At 49.6% G+C, this 15,815-nt stretch overlaps 2 protein-coding genes across 4 annotated transcripts; one reads left to right on the forward strand and one right to left on the reverse strand.

Annotated features, from left to right (window-relative positions):
- Positions 1–393: 393 nt before the first annotated feature.
- On the forward strand, positions 394–11,958 carry GTF3C3 (general transcription factor IIIC subunit 3). 2 transcript variants are annotated; one of them, XM_078609273.1, is made up of 18 exons: positions 394–615; positions 1,695–1,803; positions 2,831–3,000; positions 3,165–3,288; positions 3,809–4,000; positions 4,739–4,904; positions 5,900–6,047; positions 6,210–6,270; positions 6,450–6,550; positions 7,129–7,300; positions 8,023–8,222; positions 8,749–8,850; positions 9,033–9,162; positions 9,860–10,085; positions 10,218–10,408; positions 10,533–10,657; positions 11,093–11,245; positions 11,499–11,958. In XM_078609273.1, exons 1-18 carry the CDS (start codon positions 529–531, stop codon positions 11,619–11,621), a joined length of 2,580 nt encoding a protein of 859 aa, XP_078465399.1. In that variant the 5' UTR covers positions 394–528; the 3' UTR covers positions 11,622–11,958. The 2 variants fall into 2 exon arrangements, with proteins under 2 accessions (XP_078465399.1, XP_078465400.1); XM_078609274.1 differs by having other exon boundaries at positions 394–612.
- CYBA (cytochrome b-245 alpha chain) lies at positions 11,880–15,154 on the reverse strand. 2 transcript variants are annotated; one of them, XM_078609275.1, is made up of 2 exons: positions 15,077–15,154; positions 11,880–13,581 (listed from the first exon to the last, which is right to left on the reverse strand). In XM_078609275.1, the coding sequence occupies exon 2, from the start codon at positions 13,555–13,557 to the stop codon at positions 13,015–13,017; it is 543 nt and encodes a 180-aa protein (XP_078465401.1). In that variant the 5' UTR covers positions 13,558–13,581; positions 15,077–15,154; the 3' UTR covers positions 11,880–13,014. The 2 variants fall into 2 exon arrangements, with proteins under 2 accessions (XP_078465401.1, XP_078465402.1); XM_078609276.1 differs by having other exon boundaries at positions 15,024–15,101.
- Positions 15,155–15,815: the final 661 nt, after the last annotated feature.

Raw genomic sequence — 15,815 nt, forward strand, 5'->3', positions numbered from 1 at the left:
CTGGGGGGGGGCTCGGGGGATTTGTAGGCGGTCACGCCGGACGTCATCACAAGCGCGTGCGCTGAAAATCCGCCATGTTCCGTCTCCACGGCAACCGCCTTGGCACCCGCGGTCGCTGCCCGATGACATCAGACCCCCGGGCGGGCTCGGCCGAGGAATTTGATTGGTCGAGAGGAGCTGGGCGTGGCCTCCGCGTGTCCGGCTCCCGTCTAGGTGGGCTCAGCCCGAAACGAGCGGCGTGGTGTGTAAGCGTCGCAGGCTTGCGCCCCACCTCCCTTAGTCGCGGGGCGTGATGCTTGAGCGGGGGAGCTCCGCCTGCTAACCGAGGCGAGAGAGCCTCGTGCGACCGACAGACAAGAATTAGTCTTTTATTTTTCTTCAAAAGGTCACCGGAGGTTGTCTACAAGTGTCGTGGTCATTGCGGTGGATGTTGCCCGCTGGGCAGGCCTCTGTTTAGGGGCACTCGCGGGCAAGTAGTGAGCCCCACGAGGTGCGGGAAGAGGCCGGGGTCGACCTCTCTCTCTCGCCATGGGCGACTTCAGTGCGCGGCTCACGCAATACCTGGAGGGGAGGATCTCGTTCGAGGAGTTCGAAAGGCTGCACGGAGACGCGGTAGTGAGTGCCACTACAAATGTTCACTCTTTATTGTTACCAGCTAAGGTCCCCACCGACCTATACTCTTGTGTAGGTCATTCTCTGAAGCGACCCGGCGATTACAAATGATGATAGGCAAATAAGTGGCGTATGTGGAACTGTATGGCAGCCAAATAATCTAAACGGCGTGTTGAATTTAAATGTGGATAGGGGAGAGAAACAAATCCACGCGACCACAGGGAGAACATGCAAACTTCAAATGTACAGGAGCCAGGGTAGAGATTGAACCCACGACCTCCTCCTGCACATCAGGCGAGGCAGCGAGTCCCGGTTCAATACCAATTCAATATATATAATCACTTGTACACATGAAAAAAAACCATTTCATGTAATAATAGTTAGCATGGCACCTGCACACGAGCTAAGTTTATCTCCAACCCCGTGGCAGACGCGTCCAAGGGAAATGAGTTGGGAGCGATGTTTGCCGTGGCTTGGATCTCACCACTCAGGACGACAGGTTCAGAGTTCAATGTGCGAACCACTGCGTCACCACTCCAAATGTAAAGCAAAACCTTCATACAATTCCCATTCATGGACCCTGGAAAGACCTTGTTTGTGTCTTCCCCGTTCTCTCGCCCCCTGCTTGCCACTTGTGGAGGCATTAGAGGAAGAGTTTTAATGGCCTGGACGATACTTTGCCCATTGGGACAGTCACGCACGTGCAGGGATGATTACGCTCCGATAACGCAGTGGGTTGATGTCAAAGGAGCACTTTATTTAGTTTGCGAATGCCTTTACACGTGACTTTACAGATACACCGTAAAAATCAATATGTATGTCGACGTTTTGTGAGTGGACGACGTCACCACGGAGCCATGCGACAGCCTAGGAGCACTTGAATCACAGCTCCATTCACCTTAGCTACACGTGGTCTCAGTGCTGTCTTTCGTGGTCTTGTAATAACGTATGAAACATGTCACTGCGCTGCCGAATACGCACGTTCGCACACCGCAGCCGTGGCTATAGGCGTCTAAAGAGAGCAGCAGCATATGGCCTTGCATAGAGGCGTGAGTGTTGAAGGCTGTCTTGTGGGCCGGCAGGGCTTGGTGGGAGGAGAAGATGATGAGCAGCGGCCTGGCTGCTCAAGTCGGGCTCGTCTACAGGAGGTTGTCGCCTCACGCAAGCCCTCGGACTCTGACGGGTCATCAGGTGAGGGGGGACCTGGGGAGGCCGGGTGCCAGCAACTCCGGCAGTGTACTTTCGTATCTTTACAGGGCTTAACTTCAACTCGTTCTGAGCAGGTTGGCAAAGCAGAAAATATTTCCACGTGTGGCACACAACATCCAGTATACGGCCCGCTGTGATTGTGGCTCCTTGTCACGTGCCGAATCTGGTCAACTTGCAAGCCAGAACGTATTGAGAAATTCATCCCTGAATCTATTTGAAGGGGTCATGGACAAAGCACTTAATGCATGGCTGCCATGGTGCAAAGTGCTGACGACTTGCACACAAGGGTCTAGCGTGAAAATTTACCCCCCTCACTGACATCCAAGAGGTCGCAAACGGGTTTTGATTCCTTACCCGTACCCGGCCGCACCAGGGTCGCAAATGGGTACCCGTACCCGGCCGGGTACGGGTACCCGTTCCCTACCCATACCCGTACCCTACCAGAAATGAGTGACAAACGGTTACTCACCAGTGACTCACGGCCTACCTGTACCCGTACCCGGCCGCACCAGGGTCGCAAACGGGTACCCGTACCCGGCCGGGTACGGGTAGGGTACGGGTATCGGGTACCCGATTGCAACCTCTGCTGACATCCCAACCACAGCACCTGGAACTCATCACAGAGCCCTGCCAAGTTCACTGGCTGCTTCACATTTAAAATTCCACGAAAACGGTGTCCAGCATCAGTGGAAATGATGCATGAGGCATAGCGGCTGAACTCTGTCGTACTGTCCTTTTGTGAGCGCTCTTGTGCTGTAAACACCCATGCTGTATAAATAAATATTTTGATTCTGATGTATGTATATACATTAGTATACAGCATATGAAGATTATTCGGTCAACAATAACACACTTTAATCCCATTAAGAATCATTCTTATATGATGTAATGTCTTTTGTAGATCGTCGTAGTCTTGTGTATTGAATGATAAATGTTTATAAATTAAACTGCAGCTGCGCCGTTATGCTGATCGTTGTTGAGCTGCGAGCGCTATCCGATGTCGCAATAGACGAGGCTGCAGATGGCGTCAGCAAGAAGGTGCAGAGGGCCTTTGACCTGATGATGGAGAACCGTGTGACGGGGAGCGAGGAGGAGGTGGCAGACAACGAGGACCTCGAGACAGGAGATGTCTTTGCTCTCGAGATGGAGCTGCAGAGGGAGCACAAACGCTTGCAAAAGGTTTGTTTTAAACGAGCGAGAGAAAGCCTTTGCATTTACAATGTGAGCTCGCCTGTGCTCAGAGTTCATCCGTAGGGGATTGTTGTGTTTTAAGGAAATGTTTGTTATTGTTACTGCTGGATACTATAGGTAATGCTAAAGTTATACTTTTTTTTCCTGGATAGGAAAGACTTCCACGGAGCAAACTCCCAAAGGTACTGCGAGGCTTGATGGGGGAGGCAAATATTCGCTTTGCACGTGGCGAACACGAGGAAACCATCAAGATGTGCATGGAAATTATTCGGCAAGGTATGTGGTTCGTTAATTGTGGACACATGGGATAGTTTGTTTCACCGCAGAGACACTCAAATCTCTCTAAGAATGATTATTTATCCAGTGCTGTAAGAGCAGACGTCTGTGCAAGCATCGGATTAAAACAGTCGTGTGTTTTTGTAATTGATGGTGCGATAATACAATACAGTTTGGATTTATGTTGTGCTTAAATGCAACTGTATTTAAAAATGCTGTACAGAGACAGTGGGCACATTTATTTAATTCAGAGAGGTGGTCAGTCATAGACATCGGGACAAAAGGAAAGTCTTGAGCCTTGACCTGAACAGCAGCAGGTAGTCGTCAACAATGATAATTGGGGAAAGTGAATAATGAGAAACTATTGTAATATTTTGTTCTATTATCAAAATATTTTATCTTCCCATGATTAATCTTTCAGTGCTTGTCGATTAATGGCTGCAGGCATTGCATCGCCACATGAATAAACATTCTGATTCTGATCAACCGTTTAATCATCGTGTATCTGTGTGTGTGGCAGCTCCATTGGCCCATGAGCCCTTCTCCACGTTGGCCATGTTGTACGAGGACTGTGGGGACATGGAGAAGTCTCTGCAGTTCGGCCTCATCGCCGCCTACCTGAACCCCAGCGACCCCGAGGAATGGGTCAAACTCGCCGAGCTCTCCTTGGAGCAGGACAACATCAAGCAAGCCATTTTCTGTTACACCAAAGGTGGGCAATGCAAACCTTCAAATAATGTAATTAATTCATTTACACCATTTTGTCAGTCTTAACTTGCCCTCGCTGGCCAGCATTTGGTCAAACACTTCCCCCATACCCGACAAGGTGTGGAGAGACCCTCATCCAGCAGTGACTACGTGAAATTAATTTATCTTGAAGTGCCTCATTGCGTCTTAACACACTGTGTCATCAGGGCCTTGCATGGAAATGTTTGGTCATTCCATCCACGATCCACTCAATCTTACTTCCAACGTGATATATTACAGCTGTGCGCCACCATGCTCATCTATAACCTTTAGTCCAGATAACATCTCGGTGGCGAGACGTTAACTCCTTTGCCTGGTATGCAAGAGGTTGTGGGTTTGATCCCGACCCTGACACCTGTATATTTGGAGTTTGCATGTTCTCTCCGTGGATGTGGGCATTTTTCTCAGGTTCCCCCGGTTTTTCGCTCCACTTTTGAGAATCAACATGCATTTATAGCATTTGGCTGCTATAAATTGCCACTTTATAAGCCACTTTGTTGAGCTATCATTTGTGGGCCAAATGGCTTCTAAAAAGAGCTGAATAGCTCGATAGGCCTTACCTGTTAAAATAAAAACAATTAATATTTAACGAAAATTTGTTTATAGTTTGACAGATAATGTAATACATACTAGTTTTATATACACCAAACATCATTATAAACATAACACACTCGAGACGTCATTTCGTTTTCTTCCCTGGCAGCCATCAAGTACTCGCCGAGCAACACTCAGTATCTGTGGGAGCGATCCAACCTCTACGAGCAGCTGGGAGAGCACAAGCAGGCCATGGATGGTTACCGGCGCATCCTGGCGCTGCTGCCGGAATCCGAGGGCGAACACTTCATGCAGATCACCCGCGACATGGCCAAGTGAGCGGCACAGTCAAGCTCGCTGTCACTCGATCCTCACCCTGGAACGTTTTTTGCTCTTGCGGATTTTTTTGATTTGCATTAATCCATTAACTTCATTCACCTCTCGTAACTGCCTGTCCGCTGCAATCCATTGGCTGTCATACTTATTGCCGTTGTTAGTTGCAGTGGTTAGTTTCTCAGTCAATCAACCATTGGTTGGCACCTAGGTCTGTCCCGTGACCACCTTCCAGCCGGCATTCAATACTTTACTTGGCCTTAAAGTGCACATAGCCTGGCACAGGTGCCTTGGTAATGTCACCGCCACTTAGTGGCGAATGGCGGTTGTTGTTAGTTATAATGTGCATTGTTGCACATTGCATCTATGTTTACGATCACTTGAAATACATGGCTGCTTGTGTTATCTCTCCATTTGAATTCCATGGCCATCGCATCCAGGTTCGCTTTGCAAAATAGCCCATGCAGTAGCCTCAAGTTCACAACCAGTCAAATAAACTCTTACTCTGTACTGATGTGCTTTTCCTGGTGTAGCTACCAATGCATGTGTTACACGTCTGAAGTCAAAGTGATTTCCTGCATAAATTAGCATTGAGGCAGTGTTCATCTCCTGTTTACAGCCATGAGCCAGTAGTGGAATTTACACATTACTATCGTGGGTGAGTCTATCCATCAGACAACCATTATTATTGACTTCCCCACAAAGTGGTATTTATTTTATCGACCCCAGGGGAATGATGGGTTTTCAGCACCCAAGCAGGATGCGAACTCGCAACATTCTGATTACGAGAGCAGCTCACTCTTCTGCTGAGCCACCTGATCAGTTACAAATGTGTTGCCATGGGAGAATATTAAAATGCTAGTTTTCAGGGACAACCACTTGAAGTATTGATTCTTAGTTTCCCAGTACCACGTCTCCTGAATTATGTCGGCATCCATAATAACGTGAGCTCAGTGATTGGTCCCGGGCTTCACACGAACTTGTGCGTCTCCATTAGGAGTTACTACGAGAGCAAGGACGTGGCTGGTGCCATTGGTCTGATGGAAGATGCTCTGCTCAAGCACCCGAACCTGGTCACCATGGAGGATCTGCACATGACGGCTGAGCTGTACATTGTCAGCAAGCAGTTTGAGAAGGCATTGCAGGTGCGGCTGCCACCCTGTCACACTGCTCAGACACAGGGACAAGCTTGCCTGCTGTCATACCACCAGTAGCATTGATTTACAAGTTGGACTTGTGACATTGCTGTTATTTTCATGGATTTAATCGTTAACACCTGTATTAAATTGTTTCAATGTGTGGTGCAGGTAATAACAAAATTTGCAAAAATCAACCTGGAAGAAGAAAAGGATGGACAGGCTGAAGCAGGTAAATATGTGTTAACTGCTGATGTGTCCGATCAGCTCCTTGCACCTTTGATATTTTTGACACCTCCGATTAGCACGGTTGGCTACATATGGTGCGAAATAAATTCAACATACATACCTGCTGCACGCGTGAGTGTGGTGTCAGTGGCTAAGTGGCGACTCCGCTGTGTGTGTCTCCAGGAGAGATAAAGTCGTGCACAATTCCAGAGAACATCCCCGTAGATGTGAAGGCAAAACTAATGGTGTGCCTCATTCACCTGAAGATTATGGGTCCAGTTAAGGTAAGCGGAACACCCCCCTCCTACTTGCAATTGTATTTACTGTAGTAGTGAACAAATCTTATAAAGAAATGTAGTTAAACTCCAAATTAAAATCAACGTGACAGCCAATATCATTCGATTTTTGAAGGTCTTCATTTTTGTTATTTTCTAAACAATAACACAATAGTAAAATCTCAGTCTAGAGCCATAACATAAAACCAGACCACCTTTATGTACATGTGCAGCCCTTATCCACTGCTGGATGAGGCCTCCCCATACAGTGTTGGTCATGGGACATATTTGACCGTACTTCACGCTGATCTGTGCACATTTGTTAAAGGTGGGGAGCATAGACGTTGGGAGCATATTACATTAAATAGTATTTGCTGCACTGCTCTCTATTGCCCATAAGACCTGTTTGAAGCAAGGCGGTCACTAGCCCATACGAGCACTTTTCAGGTTCAACCCTACTTAGCTTCCGAGCTCTGACGAGATTGGGTGTATTCAGGGCGATTTGATTCAGTCTCTCACCTCCTCTGTGGATGCGTACATATCCGCCGTGGGCGTGGTCGCGCGTGACGTGGGTGGTTTTGTCACAGACGCTGGTTTCCTGGCTGATGGAGCAAAACCCCGAGGACATGGGCGACCTCTACCTGGACGTAGCCGAGGCCTTCCTGGAGGTCGGGGAGTACAACTCGGCCCTGCCGCTGCTCGCCTCCCTTGTCTGCTCCGAGCGATACAACCTCGCCGCCGTCTGGCTCCGTCATGCCGGCACGTGACGCCCATTCATGATTTTCACCGTCAGTTTCACGAATGCCAGATTTACCACCGCTGTCTGGCTCCGTCACACCGGAACGTGACGCCCATTCATGATTTTTACCGTCAGTTTCACCAGTGCTAGACTCGTTGCTGCCATCTGTCTGCCGTCATGCCAACACGTGACACTCATTCATAATTTTCACCGTCAGTTTTGCCAATGCTAGAGTTGTCCTTCAGGAAAGTTATCGTGAAAGGTGCAAGGTCGCTGCAGTTATACAAAACTGGAATTATTTAGGTTGTGTGTAAATGCAGCTATACCTTAACATGCTGTACAGATAGTAGGACAATTGAATACACGAGATACCACCAAAGAAGGATATTTTTTTACATATCATTTTGTGCTTAAGTGTTTTGTAGTTTTGATATAAATCACGTCTAGTGCTTAATTTGTTTTAACACAATTCGATAGTTCCAAAGGTACAGATATTGGACATTGCAAAAATACAATATCAAATGCAGAATTTCAAGTTCAGGATCCTGCACTCACTCCAAGTTCAAGTCATTGCAATGAATGCCTCATTCTTTCAAAGAGGCATTCATCTAACATTAAGTGAATGGCCAAATAACATTATACGCACACTTTTATTTCACCCTATGTGGATTGTGCTGCGGATAGTTATTTTTTGTCATATCGACGGCGTTCCGTTCTATCCTCCCCCGTGCCACCTGCGCAGAGTGCCTGAATGCATTGGGCCTGACGCAGCGGGCTGCCGAGAGCTACAACCAGGTGGTGGCCCTTGCCCCCATGCACCTGGGAGCCCGGATGTCTCTGTCCGCGCTGCAGCAGCAGCTGGGCCAGCCCGAGAAGGCGCTGGAGGCCCTCAACGCCCCACACACAGACGAGCTGTCCGACTGCGAGGACACCGCAAAGCAGGTCTGTCCGGACTAGTAGAACCTCTCGAGCCACTAGCAGAGCCTAGGACACACTAAGGCGCTGTGACATTGCTGAGAAGATGCAGTGAAATGCTAAACAAGGACTTCACCAGATCACAACCAGGGCCATGCAGCGCTACCCCAGGCCATATAATCTAATTTGCCCATGAATGTTTGTACGTATATTTATTGAGCTACTGAAAATAATATAATTAACCTAACAGGTAAATAATGAAACTAATTATTTGGTGCTTTGCAATGGAAGTGCTGCACAAACTCAACATGAACTGCTTTTTGTGTTTAGTTTGGTGTTCTCCCACTCCTACATACATACATATAATCACATAATTCAACACATTCGTCAACAACACTGCCTTAAAAAGGAAAAGTTTCCAACAGGTTACAGTTCGAGCAGTGACCTTCATAGCACAACAAATATAAATAATGATCAGCTCTGACGTAAAAAAACGGTTTTTTTTAATTGAGGATGTTTTTCCTAATAAAGCGTGCATTTCTTGTGTTTTCAGGAAATTCAGTTGCTGTTGCACCGATCAATTCTGCTATGTTCTCAACGGAAAATGGCCGACTGTGTGGACACACACCTCATGTTACTCTCGATGCTCCTGAAGGTACCGATAACCATCCGTTGACCTCATTGACATCATCATTACATTTAGTTTTCCCCAAGATTAGCGATTTCATGCAACACAATGCAAAGTTCCTTTGGGGGAAGTATCTCGTTACAGATGTATGTTTACTCAGAAGGTTTTGTTGAACCTGTGCGGTGTTGTGGCTGTGCGATGGCTGGAAGGGGGCCATGGTCAGGTCGCAGGTGTCTGTGGTATCCAGCACCAAGGATGGCGCCCGGCACCTCTACCTGTTGAAGAGGTCCGACGAGACGCCTAAGAAGGGCACCAGCTCTGTGCTGGACAACATGCAAGGTGGAGTTTTCAATTTAGGTTCAATGCGTGACCGCATTAGGTCTGCCTGTCTGTTCCTTCTAACCCTGGGGCATTACTGTAATGATAAGAAAACCGCCCAAATTGATCAGATGGGTTAGCGTAAATTTGGAGATGCAAAACGAAGGAAATGGACTGTTTGCAAATACAGTTGTAGCATTTTGCTCCGTCGGTTTCGGCACTGCGAATTTACATGGATATATCTAAATCGGCTCAAGTCTCTCGTAACGGACTTGGCTTATGCGTGACCACCCCCACTGAATCCCTGCCCTCTCCCCACAGACACTGCTCTGTGCAGCTCACTTCTGCTTGCACCTTCTCCCTCTTCCCTCCCATTTGAACACTCTCTTATCTCCGACATCTCAGCCCAGTCATTTATCCTCCCCCCCTTCCTGCCTGACGCGTTTTCTTTCTTTCTACTGCTCATCTTGAGCAATGCCCTCTTTGTATGTCTGTCTTCCCCCTTTTCTGGTCATCTTGGCCTCTGCCCTTTTCTGCAACTGATCCTACTCCCATTCCCGTGGCGTGACATGGGTAAAAGGTTTTCTACTTCAAAGACGAATGCATGCTGGCAAGCGTTACATAATTTATGCAAACGTGCGCTTTTATGACTTATTGTACCCACTGACCGTCAAGCTTCAGGTCCTCCAGCCTTTCTCATCCCCCCGTGTTCGGGCAGGTAAGGCCAGCCTGCTGGGCCGAGAGATCTGGTGGGACCTGCTGCAAAGGGCCGTGTGCGAGCTGGCCAACCTGGGCCGCCACGACGAGGCCGAGTTATTGTGCGACACCGGCCTGGAGTTCTACTACTTCTACGAGGACCGGCCCAAGCGCAAGGAGCTAGAGAGCCTCGGACTCTCCGCTGCGTTCCTCAGCAAAAACTTCCGCAAGGCGTACAACTACATTCGGTTAGCGACCGCATCAGTTATTTAAACGTTGTTATGTATGGCGCCATCAGGTACTAGACTTGGTTATTTTTAATGATGAACCTTTATTTCAAAGATGGAAAACTGTAATAATATAACCCTGTTAACTCGTAGAATCATCCTCATGGAGAATTTAAACAAGCCGCAGCTTTGGAACATCTTCAACCAGATAACGGCAAACTCCCAGGACATCAGACACCATCGGTTCTGCCTGCGCCTCTTGCTGAAGAACCCAGACAACTTGCCGCTGTGTATTCTCAATGGGCACAACGCGTTTGTGGCCGGAAGCTTCAAACACGCACTGGGTGAGTGTTCATGCAGACAGCGCAGGTCAGGCACAGGCGCCGAGATGCCGTATTCGAGATGCACGAGGCGTGCGATTTCATCTGCGTCTTTTTGCCCATTACGTTGACATGTTTCTCATTTCAGGGCAATATGTTCAAGCCTACAGGACTAACACGAAGGAGCCCATGTTCTGCCTGTGTATCGGCCTAACCTTTGTTCATATGGCATCTCAGAAGTTCGCCAACAAAAGGCATCCGCTCATCATTCAGGTTATGATGCACATCGTGTTGTTGCAGCCATAGCTCGACTACAAGGTGACGTTTGACTTTTTCAATGTCGATAACCGGGCGGCCACCCAAAGTGACTGAGTAACCAATACAAACCAAGCAGACGACCTGACACTCATAAACTGATGATGCATTGAAACGAGTCATGTAACGATTTACCTCCTGTAAATAAATACATTGCCACCATTTATTGTTACATTTTATTCCAATAATCAATAGTTTTTTGTCTTGGGCTTTAATTTATCCCATTTAATTTGCTTCAATCGTTAGCCTGTGTAATCTATATTCAATTTGCATGAATTAAGAATAATCGATTATCACAAGCACAATTACCTATTTTAATCAATGAATTGCTCCTTGCCCAAATGGCACAGCCTATGCCGTTGCTCAGGGAGGATGTGCGGGTTGTGCTTGCAGGGGTTTTCCTTCTTGATGCAGTACCTGGAGCTGCGTGGCCATGGGCAGGAGAGCTACTACAACGTGGGCCGTGCTCTCCATCAGCTGGGCCTCACCCACCTCGCCATCCACTACTACCAGCAGACCCTCGCCTGCCCGCCCCCACAGTGCCAGGTGAACCACGCACGAATTTGCAATGTGCTCGCAACATTGAAGGCATGCTTTCAGTGGCATCATTTATCCGTTTGCCACGTGAGAAATGTTAAAACGTTAAAATAAATACATGACTGAGCTTTGGTGGTTTTATCTGCCATCGTAAACTTCGAGGGAAGGCAGTAGAGCCGCAAGCCGACATGGCATGGGGAAGCCTTCATCCAGTCGTTGATTTGACAAAAGACTGTTTTTGAAAGTTTTGTACTCGTTCTAGGGAATGGATCCACAGCAGCTGGACTTGAGGAGGGAGGCTGCATACAACCTCTCCTTGATCTACCAGAGCAGCGGCAACCCTGATATGGCCCGGGCTACCATCCACAAATATATTGTCATTTGATGGACATTTGCCTGCCGGGGGATTGGTGCCTTTCCATTGGCAGCATCTCAAGTCCCTCCATTCATGGACTGTGCATTCTTTTGGTATCGGGTTATTCCTCAGCAGAGAATAAGTTCTACCAATAATCTCCATATTGAACTGCATGTTTAGTTTTTTTCACATTACAACTCGTGTAGGTTATACTGCATTAACATGTACTTTTACAAGAAATCTGACAGTTACAAAGCATTTTAAATGACACACTATTTAAGCCCAATACATTATATAATTAATCTTTATTGTAAATGCATAGGTCAAGCAACTTCATGATGTACATATTAAAGCACTTTTAATATCATGCAGCACTCAAAAGTATATATTTTTTTATACACCCCTGACGGTGTGTTCCACTCACCCCAGACAATGAGAGCAAGGGTAGTTGAGACAGCTGTGATGGACAACAGAAACTGGGGTCTCGCACACTCCTCGCTAATCCCGCTACAGCTCCATCATGAGAGTGTGCCTCCACATGGAGTGCTGCTATCCAGCGCATCAAGCAGCGGTTCTGCTCTGCTATTGGTGCCTTCCAGGCAACGCTCTCCGTGCGCTGGACTCAGGCCACACAGCTGCAAGCCCATGAGGAGGACACGGAGGAAAAAGGCACTGTGATGGGTGGGTGGATAGCCAGTAATTTAAATGCTTACAAATGCCCATGTCCTTAAAACCATGTGCAGCAGGCCCAGTGGTGCAAGTAAAAATATGCTAGCTTATGTGGCGAGTGATAACACTGTAGAAAGGGAACAGAGCAGCACAGGTAGTGTCGTCGAATAATTTGTCACTTGCAGTTTAAAATGCCAAAGTGTATTGAAAACAAAGTGACAGCTCTTTGTAAACTAGTATCATATAATATGAATGCAAGGTAAACTATCAGGTATAACAAAGGCACTACAGTATTGAGTACAACAGACTAATTTGCCAGTTCAGTGGCTTGCAAATGTAAAAAGTGAACACTGCTAATTGCATACGGGTTTATATAATAGCTATAGAAATACATTATAAAATTATAAAATCAGACTGGATTAAGCTGGGCAAGAAATCCACAGTTAATAGTTATCGTCAACACTTATCTGCCTAAAAAAACATGCAGATTCATCCATATTCGTGTGCAAAACAGGTGTGGGAACACCAGCAGCAGGGAGGCACAGTGGTGCACTTTCAACTTTTGTACAGGGGGCCCAATCATTTACTGTGCCACCTCATGGTTCTCCCCTTGGCTATTTAACAAGGCGCCCCGGTGGCTTCTCGCCTCCCCAGATTCCAAATCATTCCCACACGCCTGTTCACACGTCACATGCTAACACCGCAGAGAACGGAGAAACAGTGGGAAGGGGGGTGGTGCTTAAATAGAATAGTGTTACATGGAGCTGATATCTAGCGCCGTGGCATGCACCAGGGCAGGCACGACCACCGCAGTCTCGTTGAGCTGTCCCATCTCCACGGGCGAAGGGGCTCCGGGTGGCTCCCTCCGCGTCCCCCGCCAGCTTGCCACTCCACGGCTGCCGACGGGCCTCCACACCTCGCCCTTTATGGCCGCCACCAGGTAGACGAGGCTGGCGATAGCGAGGCAGATGGCCCCCAGCACGGTAGAGAGCAGCAGGCCTCCGGGGACGGCCAGGGACATGTGCAGCGCGGCCCGCGCGTAGTAGCTCCTGGACAGAGGGCCCAGGGCCGCCACGGCCGCCGTCACCAAGCGCTGGCCGTCGCGCTCCACGGTGCCGCCCGAGGCCGCCTGACCGCGCGGGTACTCGAGCAGCACGACCAGGGCCCCGGCCGCGACGGCGTAGGCAGCGAGGCCCCAGCTGCTGAAGCGGCCCGCGACCGCCACCAGCCCCCCCGCCGCCAGGATGAGGCCCGAGGCGAGCGCCTGTTCGTTGGCCCACGGCCCCCACTCGCCCATGACGAGGCCTCTCCTCCCAAGCACCTGCAGGGAGATTGGGATGAGAGAATTGTTAATCCACTGTTGGATGAGGGTCTCCCCACACCGTTCAGGTTGTCCGGGTTGTTTTTACCATAAATTTGCATTTTTTTGCGAGATGTTAATTACCTTGCCTAGTATGAAGGAGGTCGTGGGACTGATCCCGACCCTAACTGCCTGTATATTTGGAGTTTTCATGTTCTCCACATGGTCGCGTGGATTTTTCTGTCCTCGGGTTTTCCCCTCCACATTTATAAACGTGCGTTGAGAGTACAGTATCTGGCTGCTATACATTTCCACATGATAAGCCACATCCGTTGAGGTCGGCTTCTGAAAAAGAGCTATATAGATCAGTGGGCCTTACCTGTGGAAATTGTTTTTAAAGTTTACTGCACTGCCATCTGGCGCACAACACGCGGAACCGCGACAATCAAAGCGACATTCCTGCAGCAGTCGTTCTGTCATCGCCCCGTGCTCCTCCCGGAGACTCGGCGAGACGCGTCAAGGACACATGCTGCATAGCGCCATGTGTTTAGATGTCGCCCTGCGAAAACTTGTGGAAGTAATGCAAACCCCCATTCCTCTCCCATCCCAAGCGATGCACTGGGTTGACACTTCAACCCCCGCAATCAGGATGACAGCTCTCAACTCTCACTCTGCCCCGCGATCAGTCTAACAATATGAACGTTCACGTTTAACCAACATCACCGCCGTCGTCTAAGCCATCACTCCATCACCAACATCTCGTGAATATCCGCGAAAACTCTCAATCATCACTTGCTAACCGCACAATCGTTACCACTATCACAATGACCATCATGCCTACGACCGCCATGACCATCAACATCACCACCCACCATCATCACGACCCCCATCACCACCATCTGAACATCAGCATCGCTTCCATAACCAGTATCCACGACCACCCAAATACCATCATCCTCACCATCAACATCATAAACACCGCCACTACCAGCATCCCTACCACTATCAACAACCATCACCAATCACGATCACTATCGTCACTTCCACCACCACCATCATCACTATCATCATCACTACTATCATCACTACCATCATCACTACCATCATCATCACTACCATCATCACCACCATCATCATCACCACCACCATCATCACTACCAGCAAAAGACAAAGATGCCCCCACCCCCCGTATAGCCGGAGCAGACTGATGGTTCCGTGAGCACCTACGAAGGGCCAACACGGCACACGGTACGGGGTGTGTGGCCAGCACCGCGCCCGGCCGCCTTTGTCTCCCTCGCGGCGTTGTATACGCGTGGCACCAGCTCCCCGTGTGAAACCGAGTGGACCAACGGGTCGTCGGCTTTCGGAGCCCCGTGCGCGCTAACCACGACACTACCGCGCCCCACAGCGACCACCGACCCAGACGACTGCCCTCGCGACCGCCGCCTCCTCCTGCTGCTCACTCGTGATGGAGGAGGGGGAGGAGGAGATGGAGGAGGAGGGGAGATGTCCTCACCGCTGCGGCAGCAGCGGCAGCGAGGGCCGCCTCAAGGGCGGCGGCGGCGGCGCCAAGGAGCGGGGCCCGGGACGGTGGTGGCAGCGGCGGCCATGGGGCGGCCGGGGGGGGTCCGGGGAGACACGGGGGGGGGGCAGGGGGAGGTGGGGGGGGGCAGGGGGAGGTGGGGGGGTAGAGGGAGGTGGGGGGGGGCAGGGGAGACACGAGGGGGGGGGGGCAGAGGGAAATGGGGGGGGGGTAGAGGGAGGTGGGGGGCAGGGGGAGATGGGGGGGGGGCAGCGGGGGGGGGGGCACGAGGGGGGGGGTGCGCTCCGTTACTCGCCGCCGATACGCGACTACGAGTCGGGTATCGATTCTTCCTCGCACCGATTCCAACTACAGTCCTCGATATCGTGGGAGGCGTCGTTTAAGTTGATCCATCGCGGTGTTTGTATCGCGACGCGGGGCACGAGCGAAGCCGTGCATTGATGACTCGCGATGGCGCATTGGAGCGATCGCGTCAATCGATCAATCGGTGATCGTGTTCCCGATCCCACGCAGAGGCAACGCGCGCACGTCGGGATCGATCGCTTGGGAGATATTTCCTGCAAATCCTCCAGAACACAGCAGAAGTAACATCAGCAGCAGTAAAGTGAGAGTGTGTGAACGCATAGGGGCACGAAGAGAACGGGGCCGAGTTGCGGAGCAATGTGAACGAGAATTATCGATCGCGTTGTTGTTTGTTTATTTGATCCGGATC

This window comes from Lampetra planeri, chromosome 31, assembly GCF_965212315.1.
Source record: "Lampetra planeri chromosome 31, kcLamPlan1.2.h2, whole genome shotgun sequence".
In the NCBI taxonomy this organism is placed as follows: domain Eukaryota; kingdom Metazoa; phylum Chordata; class Hyperoartia; order Petromyzontiformes; family Petromyzontidae; genus Lampetra; species Lampetra planeri.